At 40.7% G+C, this 20,207-nt stretch overlaps 1 protein-coding gene across 4 annotated transcripts in view; it reads left to right on the forward strand.

Annotated features, from left to right (window-relative positions):
- The window catches only part of arhgef10la (Rho guanine nucleotide exchange factor (GEF) 10-like a), a 127,523-nt gene that overhangs the window by 23,109 nt on the left and 84,207 nt on the right, over window positions 1-20,207 (forward strand). For 2 of the 4 annotated variants that reach the window (XM_079579081.1, XM_079579083.1), the window contains exons 5-16: window positions 1,491-1,568; window positions 1,661-1,788; window positions 2,936-3,031; window positions 6,099-6,207; window positions 7,300-7,400; window positions 8,472-8,549; window positions 10,256-10,435; window positions 13,047-13,163; window positions 14,352-14,444; window positions 15,287-15,457; window positions 17,111-17,256; window positions 18,193-18,371. In XM_079579081.1, coding sequence (XP_079435207.1) covers window positions 1,491-1,568; window positions 1,661-1,788; window positions 2,936-3,031; window positions 6,099-6,207; window positions 7,300-7,400; window positions 8,472-8,549; window positions 10,256-10,435; window positions 13,047-13,163; window positions 14,352-14,444; window positions 15,287-15,457; window positions 17,111-17,256; window positions 18,193-18,371 — 1,476 coding nt within the window. The remainder of the gene's footprint in view (window positions 1-1,490; window positions 1,569-1,660; window positions 1,789-2,935; window positions 3,032-6,098; window positions 6,208-7,299; window positions 7,401-8,471; window positions 8,550-10,255; window positions 10,436-13,046; window positions 13,164-14,351; window positions 14,445-15,286; window positions 15,458-17,110; window positions 17,257-18,192; window positions 18,372-20,207) is intronic. The other 2 variants (XM_079579082.1, XM_079579084.1) reach the window with 2 other exon arrangements.

The raw sequence follows: 20,207 nt of genomic DNA on the forward strand, positions 1-20,207 counted from the left end.
CCTTGATCAAATGTGAGGAGAGCACCATATTACACCCACATGTATCATTGATTTCATGGCATCAGAAACGGGGATTCTCCCAGTGCATAAACACACACCGCATTTAGTGTTTTTTGTGTTGGTAGGCGGCGCACACGCCTGGCTAACACGCGCATTTTCTCTGCTGCTGATTTGATTTCTGCACAGACATGACGTGAATCCAATTAATTCTGGATGCGGATCAATAGAGTACCATTTCCATGAGGGAAAATTGCTTTTGGATTTTGACTCAGTCAGCAATGCGGCTGTTATTTGAAGGTGGCATAGGAATGAAAGATGTAAGGGAACACAGCACGGCCACCTTTGTGTCTTTAATCTTTTTACATTGACGTGTATGTTTCTTTGACATTGTGAACACTGACATTTGGGTGTGAATAATGAGTATTATGTACAGTAGGAAAGACAAAAGAGAGAATGAGGCATACATTATTTGTGCCCAAATGCCTTGGTTATAATTGCACAGAACAATTAAAGTTGGTCGCAGCTTATTTTTCTCTATAAGACGGTACGGTGAAACTGATAAATGTGAAAATGCTTTTTTTTTCCTATGAATTCTTGTATAAGCCTGAAGAGTCAGTGTGACCTGTGAAGGAGTTTTATTGCATCGCTTCTATTCCTTTGGAGAAAAGTTAGATAAAGGTGGAAAGGGAAAACACAGGAGGAAGTTTGGGTTTACTACATTTGAAATAACAAGCGTTTTCCCAAGAGGCCCAGTCACTTTGCAGATATGCTGATAGTCAAGCTTATAGCCCAAATCCAGTTGTTTTCTTCTTGAGCTGAATCTATTCTGAATGCAGCAGTGTAGGAAAGGGAACAAGATAGAAGGAGCGTTTGTATAGCTAATCCTCTTTTGTGCAAAGACAGTTGCTCTTTGTTGTTTCGCTGGATCGTGTCCAAGGTTATTTCAAATTTTAGACTAAACTCAGCAGAATAATCCTTGACAGAATACACATCTCCAATCAGATTAGTTGAAAACAGCGATTGTGGTCATTGAGGGCTTAGGAGAAAGTGTTACAGACAAATCACAGTTTAAAACCAAATCAATAAAGCTCACTGAGCTAAATTAGGCTGAAACGCTCTCAAAGCAGTTAATGACAAATCCTGCCGTGTGTGAAGATAGAATGGGTCAATAGCTCAAACAAGCCAAATACAATCATGTCGAGACACATGGACAAAGCCATTACAGCAACATGCCCAGAGGACATGCCAGACGTCCCTGGAAACACCAGCTGTAAATGCATACTTAAAATATACACTTTCAAGCCATTTCCAACCATAGCCGGTCATGTTTGTAAGAAGTATACAGATCACAAATGCATTCTTTGTACCCTTTGTTATGTAGAAACTTCAAATAATGCTTTATTTACGTATCAAAGGGAAATACAAAGCACCCAAAAGCCTTCTCTTTAAAAACAAACCCAGACGCTTTGCTCTGATGCTTTTGTGTTCAGCAGCAGCATGTGAGGCTGGGATTTCAGAGGTGATCTATGATGATGTTCCAAATGAGGAGCCCCTCTCTCCAGAAGAAGGTTACAACACTTTGTTTATTTAGACAATTTTCTCTTTGGATGGCCCCCGCTCTGAATTATGGATGTGCAATACCCTGTGTGTTGTTGAGCAGATATGATCTATGAAGACGTTCAAAGTAACACCGGGCGAGTGGCTGCGGACAATGGATGGAGCTCCAGTGAATTTGAAAGCTACGATGAACAGTCCGATAACGAGAGCAAACTGCCAACACGAAGCAAGGTAATATTGCTGTATGGACTCGTGCCTAATACAACACTTCATCTCCTTTAGTTTTGTTCTGCGACAACTGGCAGGGCTCGCTTTAGATGAGGTTTCATGTGGGATTAAAGTAAACAAATGGCTTTTCTAGTTTGGAAGGCTTCAGCCCCTGTATTGTTTGTTCGGTGCCAGGTCTGCTGTTCATTAGAATGGTGCAGCAGTGCGTCTGAGGACTGCTCTTCCACATGATGGCACTGTGTGCACATTCACATTGTGCTGCATTGCCTTCAAGCTCCACTGCCCTGCAATGCACACGGGTCCTTGCAGAAATTTTGATCATAAGCTAATGCATGGACAAAAACATTTTTCAATCGGAATCACTCACGATCACATAACAGTTTAATACATATACTTCCAGCTAAATGTACCACATAATCTGGTGAAATACTGGTAATACAACAAATATAAGATATAGGATTTTGTGTAAATGGGTTAAGTGTTACTAGAAAGAAGAAGTGAAGTGTTGCTGTGTCCTTGGGCAAGACACTTCACTCACCCAATGAATGCAAATTAGTCGACGACTACGATACTTACATCTCATATATCTCATTGACATGGGCTGTGCTCACGTTATAATCAAAAACAAACAAAACAGACACTCAAACAAGACAAGGTTTCATTATCTCTGATGTGCTCTTTTTAAAATGTGATTGTGCTTCTGGTTACTTAGTAAAAGCCCCTTGCTGCTGCGCTGTGTGAACAATTAATGATAAAGCTTTTAAAGTATTGAGCCAGTAACAGTTTGAACTCACGCAGCCTTCATCACAAAATGGCTTTTTTTTAATCAGTCACAGCTAATTAATATTTTAACAAGTGTTCCTAACGCCATCCCTTTACTTCAGTTCATCGCCTAATTTGAACAGCCTGGGAGAACAGTGACAGTTTGTTTTTGTTTAAGCTGACTGCTCCCCCGTGCCGCGCTTTTACAAATGACCGACGCTTTTACTTTCTATGCTCATGATTAATTCCTAATGTTGCAGTAGTTTGTTGCCCTTCAGTTCTATTCTCTCATTGCTCACCCTGCTTTTTCCCCCCTTTTGCTTCTGTGACTAAAATGAAACCTGTGCCTTTCCCTGTGACCCCGCCACGACCCCACCTGACACCCTAGCTCTCCCCCGATGTGCGCCGGCTGAAGGAGCGCTGTGCCTGGACCAAACGCGAGCTGGCTACGAGGCTAGCCGGCAAGCGCAACTATGACATCAAGGTATCGCACCTGATATGATTGAAGCTACAGTATGCCAGTCAGTTTCCCAAGGAAGTTTTGCTGCGTTGTATGCTCAGCTGACTCCAGGGCTTCTTCACTGTGTGCGCCATACTTTCCAGCTTTCATTGTGCTCTCTGTGCTCCGAGGCATTCTGTTTCTAGTTCTTCCAGGTTCTAGAGCCACACTAATTCACAATGGTATGCTGGGCCATATGTATGTTGCAAATATTTCGGCTGTAATAACGCAGCTCATGTTTGGACATGGTGAGAAATGGCATTGAACCTGTTTCTCCAGAGATCAGCTATGTGTATTTGGACACAGACCTGACTTACACTCACAGTTTAACGTCAAAGCTAGAGATGCAATATCAACCTTGCTGTTGCAATATTAAAAGCTTTAAAATACAACCAGGGTCTTATTGCTGTATTATGTTGAGTTGCTCTCCTATGCCTGAACGCTCTGTTTTGTTTCAGCAGCATGCTACTGGAAACTAAATACATGGTTCTTTGCCCTATTTCATAGAAACCAACATAAAGAAAACACTTCTAAGTCTAAGTCGTAAAGGCTTTTAGAGGAAATGTTTTTTTTTTTTCCAATACCATTAGCCTCCCCATTACGTTCACAGCAAATATTGCACTATGTAGTGTATAAGATAAGATAAAGTAGCATACTGTATACTTTACTGCAGTGGTTTCCAAACTGTGGCACATGTACCACCGGTGGTACTTGGACTTCTTCAGATGGTAGGGTCATCTGCAATTTTGTCTATACATAATTTGCAGCCCCAGCTGCCCTGGGGTATACTGATGGAAGCGAGGCTGCCAATATTTATGAGGTGGGAATTGGTGTGAATGTTTGGAGGGCCACTGCTTTACAATGTTTTAACATTACTCAAAAAATTGAGATGTTCACTAGTGGTAACAAGAATTACTTGGTACTGATTTGACTGAACCGGATACAAATCTGACCTGATTAAATAAACTCATGATTTACAGGTGACACTCGAAAAATTAGAATATCGTACAAAAGTTCATTTATTTCTATAATTCAACTTTAAAAAATGTGAAGCTAGTGTATGATATAGACCAGGGGTGTCCAAACTACGACCCGCGGGCCAACTGCGGCCCACGGCCAAAATAAAAAATATATAAAATTGAATTCTTTTTTTTTTTTTTACTTTAATTTAATATGAAATAAATGAAAATCCATTAATAGAAAGCTGTGATGAAGGCTGTTTTTTTTTTGTTTTTTTTACTTTTATTATGTTCAATTAAAAAGCATCAGGGTTTCCCACTAATACATTAGCTTGTAGATAAAAGCTCTACCCTGTGTATATTAACCAGAAATGATTCTTTTCATAGCGGCAAAATAGTTTTTATTTATTGCTTAAAATGCACCAGAATCCAGGAAAACAGATTTTTTTTTTTTTTTTTTTATCTTGCGGGGGAGGTCCCCACCACTTCTCCTTGGAATCTACAACAGAGGTGAAGTTATATATCTGACCTCTACTGAGTGTGGCCCAATTGTTTGTATAATTTTCCGTATGTGGCCCTCAGTGAAAAAGTTTGGACACCCCTGATTTAGACTCATGACATGCCAAGTGACATATGTCAAGTGTTTGTTGTGGCTTACAGTCCATTTATAAAATATTCTAATTTTCTGAGATTTTTATTTCAGGTTTTTTCCAAGCTGTGAGTCATAATAATCAAAATGATAACAAATAAAGGCTACATGTGTCACTTTGCATGTAATGGGTCTAGAAGTAAATGCATGACTTGAGATTGGTTGATGTACCAACCAAAAAAAATTGCACTCAGGAAAAAAAGGACCTGTGGAACATAGATACGCACACCTTTGTAACAATGTTTTTTGTTGTTGTTTTGTTTGTATACTTTATTGTCCCCGTAGGGAAATTTGTCCTCTGCATTTAACCCATCCTTCGATGCCGCTGGGGCAACCCCTAAGGAGCAGTGGTCGACGGCAGTGCCGCGCCCGGGGACTTATCTCCATGATGTGGAGCCAGGCTGATGGTCAGAATCACCTGGCTGGAGGATTCACCTATTGCACATGTTTTTAGTGGTAGGGGAAACCGGAGTACCCGGAGGAAACCTACGCAGGCATGGGGGGAACATCTCTTCACACAGAAAGGCCCCGTCTTGGTGGGAATCGAACCCGGGACCTTCTAGCTGTGAAGCGGAGGCGCTAACCGCTGCGCTACCGTGCGCATCTAACCCTTGTACCTAAGGGTTGGATACACAATGGAATATTAGTACTTTGCAGGTACATAATGTAATAAGACATAAGACCTGTACTCTAACCCTAACCTTAAGTCCTAACCCTACAAGTCGTATGTTTTATTACATTATGTACCTGCAAAGTACACGTTATTCCATTGTGTATGTACTACATAGATACAAGTTATTACAGATTGTTACAAAGCAGATTACATTGCACTAAATTTTGTTAGGTACAATGTATCAAGTTAGTGTAAAATAAAGTGTTGCCTATCATATATTAGTTTCACAGTTCAAGTTCAGTAACAGAAGTGAATGCACTTTAAAATGATATTCTAATTTTGAGTTTACAGTTAGTTTTCAGTTTCGTTTCAGCTGTACTCAGACCATGAACAGTGGTTACACTTAACTGTCTTGTGTTAATTTTATAAACCAGTGTGCTTTTAATTTACAACCTCCTCGACCCACGTGGTGCCATTTAACAAAACGACCACACCGGGGCTCTTCTAGGGCTTGGTGCAGTCATTTGAATTGGCTCTTGTGTTTCTCAGTGTGGAATATGTGGTCAGCAAATTCTCCCACGTCGATCTATTATCATGGTGAGGAGCTCACACTGTTCCCATAATCTCTCCATGATATGCGGGTATAGCCTTCCTGATTAGGGGCAACACAGCGACCCGCAGGGAGTCGCAGATGGTGTGATTCTTGATGAGCCTGTGGAGCTGCTACTTGTGTCTCAATCCATCTCGGCTCGCCCATTCTAGGTGGTCAAGCCTCCACAGCACGGCACTTTGATCGCGTGCTAATGCTTCCCTGTTGTTTGTCTCAACTAGGTTCAGCAGCTCATGAAGGCGGCCAGGAGTGGGACGAAGGATGGACTTGAGAAGACCAAAATAGCTGTCATGCGGAAAGTCTCCTTCCTTCAGAGAAAAGATCAGTTTGGTAATACTCAGGAGTGATTTGCATGTTATTAAGCCATTGCTAGAAATAGGCAGTGTGGTATTTGAGATTGGATTTATGCGTTTCATGTTTATGTCAGCTTGTATATGAAATAGGACAGACTTGCCTTGAGCTGGAAAGTAGAAAGTGTATATTTTTTTCAATAAGTAACAATAAGTAACAGTGAACAAAACCTAAATCTGTCATATATAATAATAAAACAACATCAAACTTATATAGCGCACTTACAGACACTTGACATGGGTAGCAATACAAACTAAAAATGAAGGAAATGCTGTCACTGTCACGTACTTAATTATCTTGATTAAAACCTTTAGACAAGAAATACCATTAACATTAATTTTAACTATTTATGTTTAGCTGTGGTTACTTCAGTGCATTATTTCCTATTAGATTATCATTATTGTTATGTTATAAAAGTCAAAACTATTTGATGCAGCCTTATATAATTAATTTATTGATGAATTGCAAAGGGACACTTTCTTTTCGAACTTTTAAGTTAACACTAAGTTGTGCTTTTGACTTTTCTCTCTCAAAGTTTTTTTTTTTCCATTTATTTTGAAACTTACAAACCCGCTTTAGCAACGATGAAGTATATTGTATGGACTGTACGAACTGTGAGCTGTGTAACCTGAAAGACGTTTCAAAGTAACACATTAAAAGCGCCCTCTTTTTGGTGTGCAGAGAAGTCTTTACTGGCTGTTTCTGTTATCTTCAATTCAGGAACACCGAAAAACTAGATATTACTTTTGACATTACAGAACAAAGTTTTGATTCTATGTGCAAAGCAGGCAAAAAAAATTTCTGCTCTTTTTTGTCAACACACTTTGTGTATCTGCTTTATTCTTATTAGATATTTTGAGCAAAGACGCTTCCTCACATCCATCTTGCTCTTCCAATCACACTGTCTATTTTTCTTTTTAGATCTTAGAGGTAATAAAGTGTGTGCCGTAGTGAGTCTTTTGCTGCATTGAGATCTGAAGGCTGCTTCTCTATTCTCATGTAAAAATGGCCTGTGTCACTTTTGAAAATCATTGTGATTTTCAATAATGTTTCCTTTGTAACCTTGAGCAGAGGAGGAAGACGATGCGGGATATCTGGATGTGGCCATGTCCGAGGTGAAGCATCCTCCTCCACAACTGAGCCCAATGCCAGAGGGACTGACCAGCCACCAGGTGAACTCACCACTGCCAGGCAGCTCACAAAGGACATATTACACTACATTCAGGTTCTTATGGTATTGTATTAGCTAGCTGTAACATGAAACCACTACAATATGAAAAATGCCAATTTTAAGAATAGCTGAAAAAGTTGAGACAGATGACAAAATTACTAAATTGCCTTTTTCCACATAAAATGAAATCTTTTTTTATGCTTTTGAGGCTTGATGCCAAAAAAAAAACAAGCATCCAACAAACTTTGAATCGAGTTTCAGAAATATGTGTATAGTGGGTATGCAGATGATGTCACGGGATGGCAACAGAAGCTAAATGAGTGTCAGCATTGGGTTATGAAATTTTTTGGGACTATTTTATTCCGGCAACACTTTACAATAACTACACCTTATTTAGCCTTAACAAATGAGTTAACACTAAATTCATGATGAACAATTAATTAGTTAAAGTGATATTTCAGGATTTTTGACATAGGGCCTCATTTCCTAGTTAGTGTTGTTGATTTCTGGAGATACATATATATATTTTTAATTCATCAAGTCCTTTTATTTGAAGTGAAATATCTCTTTAACAATGAATAAGTCAAGTATGTGAAGAACTATTCATTATGAGTTAGTCATTAACTGTAGTTAAGTAGTTTTTAAGTGTTAGTCCCACTTGACTAATTAATTGTTCACGATGAATTAAGTGTTAACTCATCATTTATTAAGGCTAAATAAGGTGTAGTTTTTATAAAGTGTTGCCTTTATTCCTTATTAATTCTGCGTCTCGTTCATTTAAAAAACCAAGTCATCAATCGATATGTCAAAACAAGGGTTCTCGTGTTTTGCGGCTTTAGTTGTGAGCTTGTCCGTCGTTCTGTCGAAACAACTGTTTTTAGATTTGTCTGCGCTGTCTCGAATTGAACGTTTGGCTTGTGTTCATACTGACTTTAAGCCTCCTCTTCCCATGACAAACACATGATTACTGTGTGTAGTCCGTCAAACCCACACCGCACTGAACAAAACGAACGGCACCTTATCATGTCCTCTTAGCGTGGTGCCTCTTGACTGGTTTTGTTTGTCTGTGCAGGTTGTCAGGCGCCATATCCTCAGCTCCATCATCCAGAGTGAGCGCAGTTACCTCGAGTCTCTACGAAGGATCTCACAGGTGAGCTGTTCAGCCCCCGTCGACCTCCCCTGCCACATGCAATAGGCTGACAATTATACTGATAGGAACAATGCTGGAAGGTGGAAGTGGTGATATCCATCAAATTACAGAGGTGTCTAAACACAAACGTACCTGCCAGATTGTCCTCATTTCAGTGGTGGTAAAGGAGGTGGTTAGGAGACAATGCCAGAAGAAAATGGGGTGCGGGATGCTTTTGAACTGGGGTAAATAGTACTATATTTCAAATATAGCAGTCTGTACGATACTGACATGCTGTGGAATGGTTGCATTCTTGCTGTAGAGATTCTGACATGACCTCAATGTTCTGCTGTCCTCCTTTCTCTGATCTTTTCTCCTTGTGTGCTGTCTATTTCCTGCTTAAAAGATACAATTGTTGTCTTAGTATAGGTTTGATGATCAAAGGTGGTCAAAGTTTCACAGAATCAATAGACCTTTTTATTTCTTGCATTTACTTTTCTCATTTATTTCTTCAAAACGATGAGATAGTTCCATGAATAATATTATAACAATGAATCATTTTGATTGCATTAGTGTGTAAACTGATGATTAATATGTCGGGTATGATGGGTTTTTTTTCTAACTATTTTTGTGCCGAGCAACTGTTAAGAAAAAATAGCTCATTTAAACTTCCTTGTCTTCTTCACTGGTTAACAATGAAAATAGATAGATAAATACGAAATAAATATAAAACTCAAGAATCTCATTGCCATGAGGCGGGGAATGTAGTTGTCTCGTCTCCAGATGTAATTGAAGTACTGAAGGCCACAGCCATAATTAGACATTAAGCATTGCTACTTTTATTATTGCCATCAAGCAGATTGCACAGTTGTGCCGGCTGTCCATGTTCCTTCTGTCAGTGATTTAATTTGCAAGAATCCACTTGTGAAATGTCAACAAAAATTACCACCACTGTAGCTTGTAAAGAGTATTTCTGTCATTTAACACTGTTTTCATCTTTGTGTTTCCGGCACTAAAGTAATATTATCTATGCTTGAACATGCTCAGATGTAAAGACGCCATGTTTACTTGCCTGCTTCCCACAAAGAGCCTGTCAACTCATGTCTGTAGGCTATGCAAATATCCCCATGTGTGCCGACTGAAGAATCAATCACTGCCCTTTCACCGGGTTTTCTCCTGCTTCTGTTACTCTGCTGGGAGCCGCATTTTGCCATTATTATTCTGGCTTTTATGATAACAAGACACCTCCAGTGGTGAACATGTATGCTACTGGCAATTGCAGTTTTACTGGCAGAATCTTGGGATGGCAGCTTCAGACAACATTTTCCAATTCATTTTATTAGGTGTGCTGTCCCAATGTTTTCTGTTTATCTTGGCTGATGAAAAAAGATGGGAAGCTTTCTCGTGTTTGGCCCTGTGTTCTGAAGTAAACAACAAATATAGCGTAACATAGCGCACATACAAAGCTGGCAGTATTACATTAAATTGCGTATACATGGATGTGCCTTCACAGTTGAATGGTGTTTAAGTAGAGGTATCAGAAGAAGTAAATACATAAACAAATAAGTGCATTCAGAGTAAGAGTGCTTTGCCATTCAAGTGCCCAATGTTTTGACTGCAGCTCCTACTACTGCTTTTACTTTACTACAGTTTCCTTGCTCGATATCAACACCTTAAACATATGTGCTCCTATTATCAATAACAATCCCCCCCCAATTGTTTTCCAGGAATATCACCGGCCGCTGTTGGAGGCTGACCCTCGTATCATCAGTCCCAGGAAGATCCGGCCCATCTTCTACAGAGTCAGAGAGATCACACAGTGCCACTCCATGTTTCAAATCGCACTGACGTCACGAGTGGCCGAATGGGACAGCAGTGAGAAGATTGGAGACCTATTTGTTGCATCGGTGAGTAAAACAGATTATGTGCTGAGCTCAAGGTTATGTCGTCAAAACCGCTGAATAGATATTCCATAATAACACACTCATAGAGATTTTAAAAATATTAAGTAGAGTAACTGTTCAGCTAAAAGAATTTGGATGCCACAGTGTGTTTGGTGACTTTACCAGCAGTGACCCAGCAGCTTATGAAGTGTCTTTTCTTTGCTTTTTTACAAAACGCTGCAGCGCACTCAGCACCTTGGGTTCCCACGCCTTGAAATGTAGGAAAGTTCCCCTAAAATGGCGGGTTCAATTTATAACATTCCATCCCAAACTGTAGAATTGTTTGTAGTGTCATAACACATTTTCTTATTTAAATTATAGTTGTTCATTTTTATTTTTGTTGTTGTCATTGTGAATGCTCACTGTGTTTTTTTGTTTCTAAGCAAAACAATTACACAAACAATTAAAACAGCAGATGAAGACTCCCATGAGTGGAAACGCGCCAGTGCTCCCTCCCTTCCTCAATTAAAACAGCAGTTTTAGAACAGTCAACACAAAAAGGGCTTTAAACCTCTTCTCACTGACGTCATGAGACAGTTTGAGGCTAATCTGAAGTGACCATTTTAATGAATTTGTCAACAATGCAACAAAAAAAGTGTCCCAAAACACATTCATTTGCAGGTTTTGTGAAACGCAGTGTCTATAGAATCAAACTCTCTTCACTATTTAACCATCTCCTTATGCCAAGTAACCATGAACAGACCAACATGTTTTTTGTACATTTTTTGCACTTGGTAGTGGTTTGAGAGACAAAACAAATGGATAGTTATTTGACAAATCCAATTTAAACTGTCATTTCATTATATAACTGTAAATAAACCTAACCCAAACCATTTGCCTAACCTTAACCTTAAAGCAGTACTAAGTAACTTGCTAACCTTAATAAATCCTTTTCGTAGTCCCTCTGGGGGTAAATCAGGTGTTGATGGGATGAATGGGGGGTCTTTTATCTCCCCCTGGTGTCTCTGGCCAGAAAACCACACTTGCAACTTCGCTGCCTCCGGGGTACGTGCCACCAATACACACTAATAGAATCACGAAGAAGAAGCTAAAAGGCTAACGGGCAAAGCTAAATGCGGGCTTGCGCCACAAAAAATGATCTCCATTGTGTAACTGGATGTACAATATCCCACTCTCCCTTTGTCTTTTCTGTCAGCGTAGTATTTACTCTCACTGACAATAAGTAAAAAACGTAGCATGCTCCGACACCTGCAGTGGTGCTTATGGCCTCTAGGGGGATGAGTTACTCAGTACTGCTTTAAGTATTTCCCTGTTTCTTTACCAGTTTGATATTGTCCATCAAAAGAACACCCATTTCTGCACAAAAGTTGTGTCCATTTACATTAAATATCCCAAACTTTCAGAATTCCTGTTTAGTGGAATGATACAAATACAAATTTGCAGCATTATATATATATTGCTTTTAGGGATTAATAAGCAATAACTACTTCAACCTGTTTAAGGCTATTAAAAATTGTTTCTCCTGAGGGGGAAAAGTAAATTAGGTTCAGTTACTCAGGTTTATTAGGCTGATTATAGTTGTGCAGTCGAAAGTTAAATGCAGGAGATGATACTACAAGGCAAACAGTATGTCCTATTTGTCTACACCAAAACAAGGTCTGCCTGTTCTTTTTGTTTGTTTGGTTTTTTTCTGGTTGCCTCAAAAAGCCAGCAATTCGATGGAAAAGTTCCTGTTTCTTGCAGTACATCTGTTCTCCGTTTGTAATTCTATGGGCTTGTGTGGTGTAATCAAAGCTGCATCTTGTCGGTACAATTGATTATTTGCTTTCTTTGTTTTTCACTCCTTTAAGTCTGTCTCCAAAGCAAGATTTTAAACTAAGCCTCGCATTTCCTTGATTTAGAAAGCAGGTGTAATCAAATCGCCCATTAGGTGCTTGTTGGAGACTTAATTGAGTGAATTTCTGCTGTTGAATTAAAAATGTATCAGGACAATGCGTTTGCTGGCTCATCGGTAGAGTATTATTTACATTTTTTCTTTTTTTTTTTTGCAGACTGAATCTGAATGGTAATGTTCATAAATCAATACATTGGTTACGCTTTATGATAAGAGTATCGTGCTTGATATCCATGAATTAGAAGCGTTACCAAGATCTCCAATCTGTCACTAAATCAAGTTGCTAATGTAAGTAATTATAAGTCAGTTCAAAGCACCTCAGTTCCCCAGTAGCCATTTTGCTGTCCTTTGATTAATATGGTCTTAAAACAGAGAGAAAACCCATTGCTTCCTCTCCCTGCCCCCTCAAACACAGTCACCCTGTTTTTCTTTGCCTAACCTCTTAAATGGCCCGTGAAGGAGACTTTGATGGTAAACAAGCCACTTTTTAAGCGCTTTACTAACTGGCCATTTTTCAGGCACTCTTTTCCCTGAAATTACCTTTGCCTCGACCACGAAACAGGATGGTTAGCGAGGCATTTTCAGACGTCGGGGAAAATTACATGAATCTGTGTGTGAAGGCAAAGGCGCTGGAATAAAACATGGCAGGGCACTAAGCTGTTTCATTGTAAAGCTGTTGTTGCACATTTAGTTTTATTTGCTTGTTTCTGTTCTCCACAGTTTTCCAAGTCTATGGTTCTGGATGTGTACAGTGATTATGTGAACAATTTCACCAATGCTATGGCTCTGATTAAAAAGGCGTGCCTGTCCAAGCCTGCTTTCCTGGAGTTTCTAAAGGTGAGTTTTAACCTGTAATTTAGCGTGAAAATTGGCCTGCGATCAGCAGCTCTCTGTGTAACCATCATATGTGCATGTGGATGAGCTGAATTTTTTAGCTTTAATTGTTTTTTTTCACAGAACCAGATCCGACCATTGTGTATTACCCCTTGTTACACATGTCTTCTCTGTATTTGCATGTACCTACTGAAATGACTCTCTTCTCCCTCTGTGACATTTGACAGCAAGAATATGACAATTTTCATAGATTTTCATCATGCTCCTGCACTGCAGACAGATGCTCTGAGCGTTGTGATAAGTGTATTCTGTAGTCAAGGGCAATTTCCTTAGATCTTGCTTACTCCTTTTGTTCATTCGTGTCAATCTAAACACGCACACACCGACACTGTCTGAATAGTCAAGCACTGCCCTATTTCAATTCAAGTATGTAAGTAAGTATTCAGAAGTAAAACATATTATCTGGGTTCAGCCTTCGAGTGTTTTAATTATTTCTGCTCAGTAGAAAACACAGAGAATATTTATCATGTCATTAATGATTTCAAAAAGTCAAAAAGATAAACACTTGGAGAAAAATGAATACAGTCTGAAGATTTACCTGTTAAAAGATAGTTTTAATCCTGTCTGGAAGCAGCAGTGACCTTGTGTTGCTGAGTGAGTAGTCTCTGACAGCTCATGGTTTTCAGTTGACTGCCTGAGATGTCTGTGATGGTATGTATGACCACCTTTAACATTGACAGTGGCCCAACTTGGTTCTGTCTATTACACACAGGCTCTTAATCACATGAGGTTACACTGGTCATGCTGCTGTGATCAAAGAGCAATCTGGTGAAATGTTTTGTGCGGCCTCACGCAGCACTGGTGCCACAGGTTTGGGTGTCTTTGAGTTTAATTTAACAGGCCTAACAAGACAGACATGTGGAGAGGCTTCTCCTCGAGACACAGTGTTTTCATGGATTGTTTTTAGAGAAAATCTGTTTCATTTATTAAAACAAAATAAATATATTTTACTGCTACCAACATGTGTCCAACCCTTCTAATCATCACCTACATGAGTGACATAACTATTGTCTCTTTTAACATGCACACTGGGCCTAATCTTTAGTCTGATAGGGGAGTGCAGGTCATCAAAGGTGCATTGCAAATAAACAGGAAGAACCTAACCACTCTATGTGTTTATTTTCCCCACAGAAAAAGCAGGCATCCAGCGTTGACCGAATAACTCTGTACGGCTTGATGGTCAAACCAATTCAAAGGTTTCCGCAGTTTATCTTACTGCTGCAGGTGAAATATGTTGTTTTTCATTCTTAAAGTAAATCAACCCAGGCAGTTTCATCCAATACAGAACACCACAAATTAAAGATTCAAGAGCGTGTACTCTGCATCAATACAAATGCAAGCCAACTGAGACATTCAATCCATTGTGACTTTAACATCATCCTAAGTGATGAACCCATAGTAAACATAGACTGGGCGTTCACCAAAGAGGCTTGCTCCCTCCATTTCTTTACGTCACTCTCTATTCTGGGCAAAGGTTTTGGATTTGAGCTTCACAAAGCAGGAACTCATTTCATCCCTCACTGGGCATTGATTATCCATGAATTCAAAAGATAAGTTATGAATGTGTATCAGACATTTTCTTCTTGCCTAAACTGAGCACTTCAAAAAGTAAACTTCATCTGTTTGTACATTACTTAGAGGCAAGGTTTGATTCAGTGTGACTTGCTCTTGAATGAAAGCTATTCATACAGTGTAAAATATGCAAAAGGATTTTTTTTTTCTTTCTGTGTGAAGTTTGCATGTTCTCCCCGTGCCTGTGTAGGTTTCCTCCGAGTGCTTTGGTTACCTAATTTAAAGTGAAACTTTATGTTTTTGTTTAATTTAAGCACAAAAATACTTAGGGAGTTAGGGAAAATGAACTTTTTTTCAAGACAAAAAATGTGTTTGTGTAGAAAAAATGTTCCCTGGCAAAAGCTCACCCCTCGTGACCCACTTAAAATGGTTCCACGACCCACGTTTGTGTCCCGACCCACCTGCTGAGAATCACTGTCCTAAGCTTCACTGAATGCCTTATTGTATTGTTCTTAAGTCTAGTTTTCAAAAAGTAAATGCGTCACTGTTGCTAGGACATGCTGAAGAACACACCGAAGGGCCACGTGGATCGCCTTCCGCTGCAGCTGGCTCTGACAGAGCTGGAGATGCTGGCAGAGAAATTGAATGAGCAGAAGCGTGTGGCAGACCAGATTGCAGAGACTCAACAGCTCGCCCGCAGCGTTGGCGATCGACTGCTTAGTAAGGTGACTGCACATTGGTACATATGCACAGTCTGAGCACAGCAATACTGCCCTGTGCCTGTTATCAGACGACAATAACACACCTTTAAATTAAACTTGTAGAGCACTGGCTCGTATCAACTCCTGCATATTTATTTCAGCAGGGTTCTTTATATTGAAAAAAGCCCTGTCCTTTTTAAAGAATTCATCTTATCAAACCTAAACATTATTAATAGAACAGCACGAGCATAGCTTCTCCATTAACACACATAAATTACATTTCTGCCACTGCAAATGTGAACAAATGCAGATTTGAATAAGAAGAATTAGGGGGTAAATGAGACATTTAATTGGAATCTGCAAGAGTGCTGTCTCTTTCAGCCGGTCGCACTGCCGCTCCATCTCCACATCACCTCCCATAGCGCCCCTTGTAAAATTGGTTGCTTACTTTTCACTTCAATTATACACTCTTATTCTGCTGCTGTGGTGTGACTGAATCTCTCCGCTTCCTATCCTCTCTTTATTTCTCTGGATCAGGCCTCGCTTTCTTGGAGATGAGCTGATTCGGCCAATCTCCACAGCTCCACACAGGATTCCATTTGCTGCGGTGACACTGCAGAATTCCAATAGCAAACAGCCGCCTCTATTATCCCCATAACCATCCAATGAAATATTCATTTTTTGTCCCAAAGAATCCTAAGTTGGTGAAATAGGCCAGATAACAATGTGAGTGAGAATAGCCTGCACAAAGGCACACACATACCGTTGCACATTGTAGTGTGAAATGCCCTTCGTTCCTATTGACGCTTTAAGTGCGTGTAGGGTAAGCTCAAAAGCAACTCACCTCTTTAGGGAGCTGTACCATTTTGTGTGGCTAGAAAAGATGGTCCAAGTTTGAACATGGAGACATTTTGTGCTCAGTGCAAACTACGGCCAAACTCAGCTGTGGATTGCAGATACTGTAGATAGGACTTTCCTTTAGAGTGAAATATGTTGACGCATTAGAGCGGTCTACAAGAATATTTAACACAAGCATAAAAGTGTGGCCATATCATGATCATATCTTGACCTGCTGTGCTTGGCATTCAAAAGGCTTCACTTAAATTGTGATAAGCCTGGATTTAGATTGATGGCGCGTGCATTAAATTGAAAGTATTGATTCAAGCAGTCATAAAAGACGTGAGAGCAAAGTGATAAAAAGCATGTTTGCTCATGCCAAACATATGGACTGCTGGAATACCTAGCCACGCCAACAAAGCATAAATTGCATTTGTTATTGGCTTCTTTTAGCCGCATCTCTTGAAAGGAGCGAATGTAGGGGCTGTTTATGGAGTTGGAGCCAGTGCTATGAGTGTTTGCTTTACACAATATGAAGGGGGAAAGAAAATGTGTATGTCCAGGTGTAAACCGTGCTGATATTTTGAATGTCATTTTGTTTGAATGTTAAAGATTTGGAAAAGATCAAAAAGTTTTACATTTATTTTTTTTTGTTATCAGGGCCTACAGTTAACACGCTGTATCTGTAAATGAACTGACCTTGAGTGTCTGATTATGCTATTAATCCTCACTGAGACATGAGTTCCTCCAGCCGAGTCCCCAGGCCCTGAACTCCAGGGACTGGCCCTTTGTGCTGCTATTTCTCTCCAGTCTTTGATCTGATTTCTCTGTCCTCTTTAGCAACTGAACTCCAAACAGGGGTCACTGGTTCTTTGTGAAACCCTTATTGAGACGGTGTATGGTGAGCGGGGACAAGTCCTCAAGTCAAAGGAGAGAAAGGTCTTCCTTTTTGATGACGTTCTCATCTGCGCCAACATAAATGTCAAGTAAGTCCCACTTGTCAAGTCGAATGTCCTTGTATTCAAATTACCCTGCTAGTTATTGGCGAATGTCTAGTTAAAGTTGGAGATGGAGTCAGAGTCTGCTTTGCTACTGTTTTTGCTATTGCTATTAGGTGGCACAGAGCTTTAATGTGATGCCCTAGGTATTACAAGGATATTTTGGCAAATTCATCGTAAAGAGAAATAGCTGCAAGGGGTTTTGGGCACTATCAGGAGTCGCAGGAGCTTTATCAGCCTTAAACAAATGGTAGAATGCCTAACTACAGCTACAGCAGCCCTAGATTACTGACATAAAACATTTTTGGGTTTCTTTCCAATTTATCTTCTGTGACAGCACCATTGATCACATCTAGCCCTCCCCACTCCCTTAGCAGCAGTAAACAGGGAAAGGATTACGTAGATTTTGCAGAGCTCCTGTCAGAGATGTTGCCTAAAGCCCTCTCATTCAGGCGTCACAGTAAATTATCCCTCAACGTCTCATTCAAGTGGAGTGTACTAAAGTTGACTTTGTCTGCCCTCCACGGTCTTGACAAACCAATCACAATGTTGATTGTCTGCGTGATTACAGGAATACATGAATATCAATGAACTCCTCACAAAGAGCAGTATGATTTGGTCGGGAACACGGGTGTTACACAGATTTTAGACCACATTTTTGGTCATTACTTTTTACAACAAGCGGCATTCTGGGAAAAAAAAAAAGGGAATCCAAGTGCCATTTAATGTGCGAAACAGGACCTAAAGCTCGCCCAGATCTGTGGAATAAGAAGCTAAACCATGACATTGATGCCAAAATGTACTTGTTTACAATTTTAACAGCAAAATACTTGCAGTACCAAGCCCTGAGAAACAATTTAATGAAAATGAGACTTAACAGAGTAATTAAATTATAATCCCTCTTCTCATGTTTATCTCCACCAGGGGGCCTCCCGATATCAGCAGCTTGGTCCCAATTGGCCCCAAGTACACTATGAAGTGGAGTGCCCCATTACAGCAAGTGCAAGTCGTCGAAGTGGGGCAGGAGGGTTCTCAAAGCAAAGACTCCTTCACTTTACAGCAGAGTGGCGCCAAACGCCCGCCCAGCGCTACGTGCTCCTCAGGTAAACAAACAAAACAGCATCCACTGATCCTCGCCCACATGTCATCCTCCTAGTTAATCTCATCACTTTCATTCGCCGGCTCTGACTCAGCAAGGCTAATCTGTCTCCTCTTCCCAAGTGCCCCGCTCGAGGGGCTGAAGGCGCATCCTCTGCCGCATGTCAGTCTGATTGAGGACGTGCGTGTGAGGAGGATCGCGATGACGGTCACTTGTTCCCATCTGCCTAGGGTGTTTTATCTTGGACGCGACTGCAACGGCATCCCCAACAGTCTCATTTCACTCTCTGATAGACCACAAACACGTCGGGAGTGGAGTCATCAATCTGCGCAGATTATTCCCGCTCTTTCTTTTTCGCAGGGCCCAATTAGGGAACAACGAGGAATAGATAGGAATCTGTGGCTGAAACACTAGCCCTCCCCCACCGCTGCCCCCGCCGCAGATACTCCAGCGTATACACAGCAATGGCGAGATCCCTGATAAATGTTCCATGGGGAAGGGGAGATACAAAGCCTTATCAGGATGTAATGGAACCGGCTTTTTAAAGTTGCAGCTCCCAGCGTTAAATATTAATGGCTTCTTCTCGAGAGCTCCTTGTGTCATGCTCTGCTAGCAGCTGCTGGTATAGAGTCTGACTGAATGAAGTTTTCCTTGTTGTTCTGAAAAGATGTATACTCACACACAACTCTGTGCTAAGGTTTTTGAGAGCATTTAAGGTTAGCTCTTGGCGCAGCTGTCTCTTACCCCTCCTTCGAATGGCAAATGTTCCACTCCAAGGAGAGCGCTGCATTTTTTACCAAACGTGACACATTACAATTGATCATTTCTGTAGAGCCTTTTATCAGTTTCACCTTTTGGGGGTTTAAATCTTCCTCACCATCAGCCTACTACAAAATTGGATTGCTCCAATGTTCTCCTAGTGTGAGTCTTAGTTTATTTTTGAATCTGGCTTTCTAAGTGATAAAGAAATACATTTTCACTTCATCTATTTTGTTACATTTTCCCATAAATACCATGCACTTAAAGCAGCACTAATTAACTATTTACCTTAATAAGTGCTTTTTGTAGTCCCTCTGGGGGTAATACAAGTGTTAATGGGATGATTGGGGGGGTCTTTCTCCCCCTGGTGTCTCTGGCCAAAAAAACACACTTGCAACTTTGCCTGCTCAGGGGCAAAGCTAACGGCGGGCTAGCACCACCTAAACAGTATTTAAGTTTGAGTGACAAAAATGATCTTAATTGTGTAATTTAGTTGTGGTGGCACAATGTTCAATATACCTCTCTCCCTTTTCTGTTAGCATAGTATTTACTCTCACGGAAAATTCCATCCATCCATCCATTTTCTTCCGCTTTATCCGGGGCCGGGTCGCGGGGGCAGCAGTCTCAGCAGAGATGCCCAGACTTCCCGATCCACGCACACCTCCTCCAGCTGTTCTGGGGGGACCCCGAGGCGACACCAGGCCAGCTCGGAGACATAGTCCCACCACCGTGTCCTGGGTCTTCCACGAGGCCTTGTCCCACTAGGACATGCCTGGAACACCTCCCGCGGGAGGCGACCAGGAGGCATCCGGAACAGATGCCCTAGCCACCTCAGCTGGCTCCTTTCGACGTGAAGGATCAGCGACTCTACTCCGAGCTCCTCTCGGGTAACTGAGCTCCTCACCCGATCTCGATCACGGACAATTAATGAGTAAAATAAAAACGCAACATGCTACGACACCTGCAGTGGCGCTTATAAGTACTTAAGTACTTAGTTCTGCTTTAAAAAAAATCTGCAATTTAGGATGTGGGGATGTAGATATAGAGAGTGATTACAGAAAACGTCCAACAAAATCAAGGT

This window comes from Gobius niger, assembly GCF_951799975.1.
Source record: "Gobius niger genome assembly, chromosome: 20".
Lineage (NCBI taxonomy): Eukaryota > Metazoa > Chordata > Actinopteri > Gobiiformes > Gobiidae > Gobius > Gobius niger.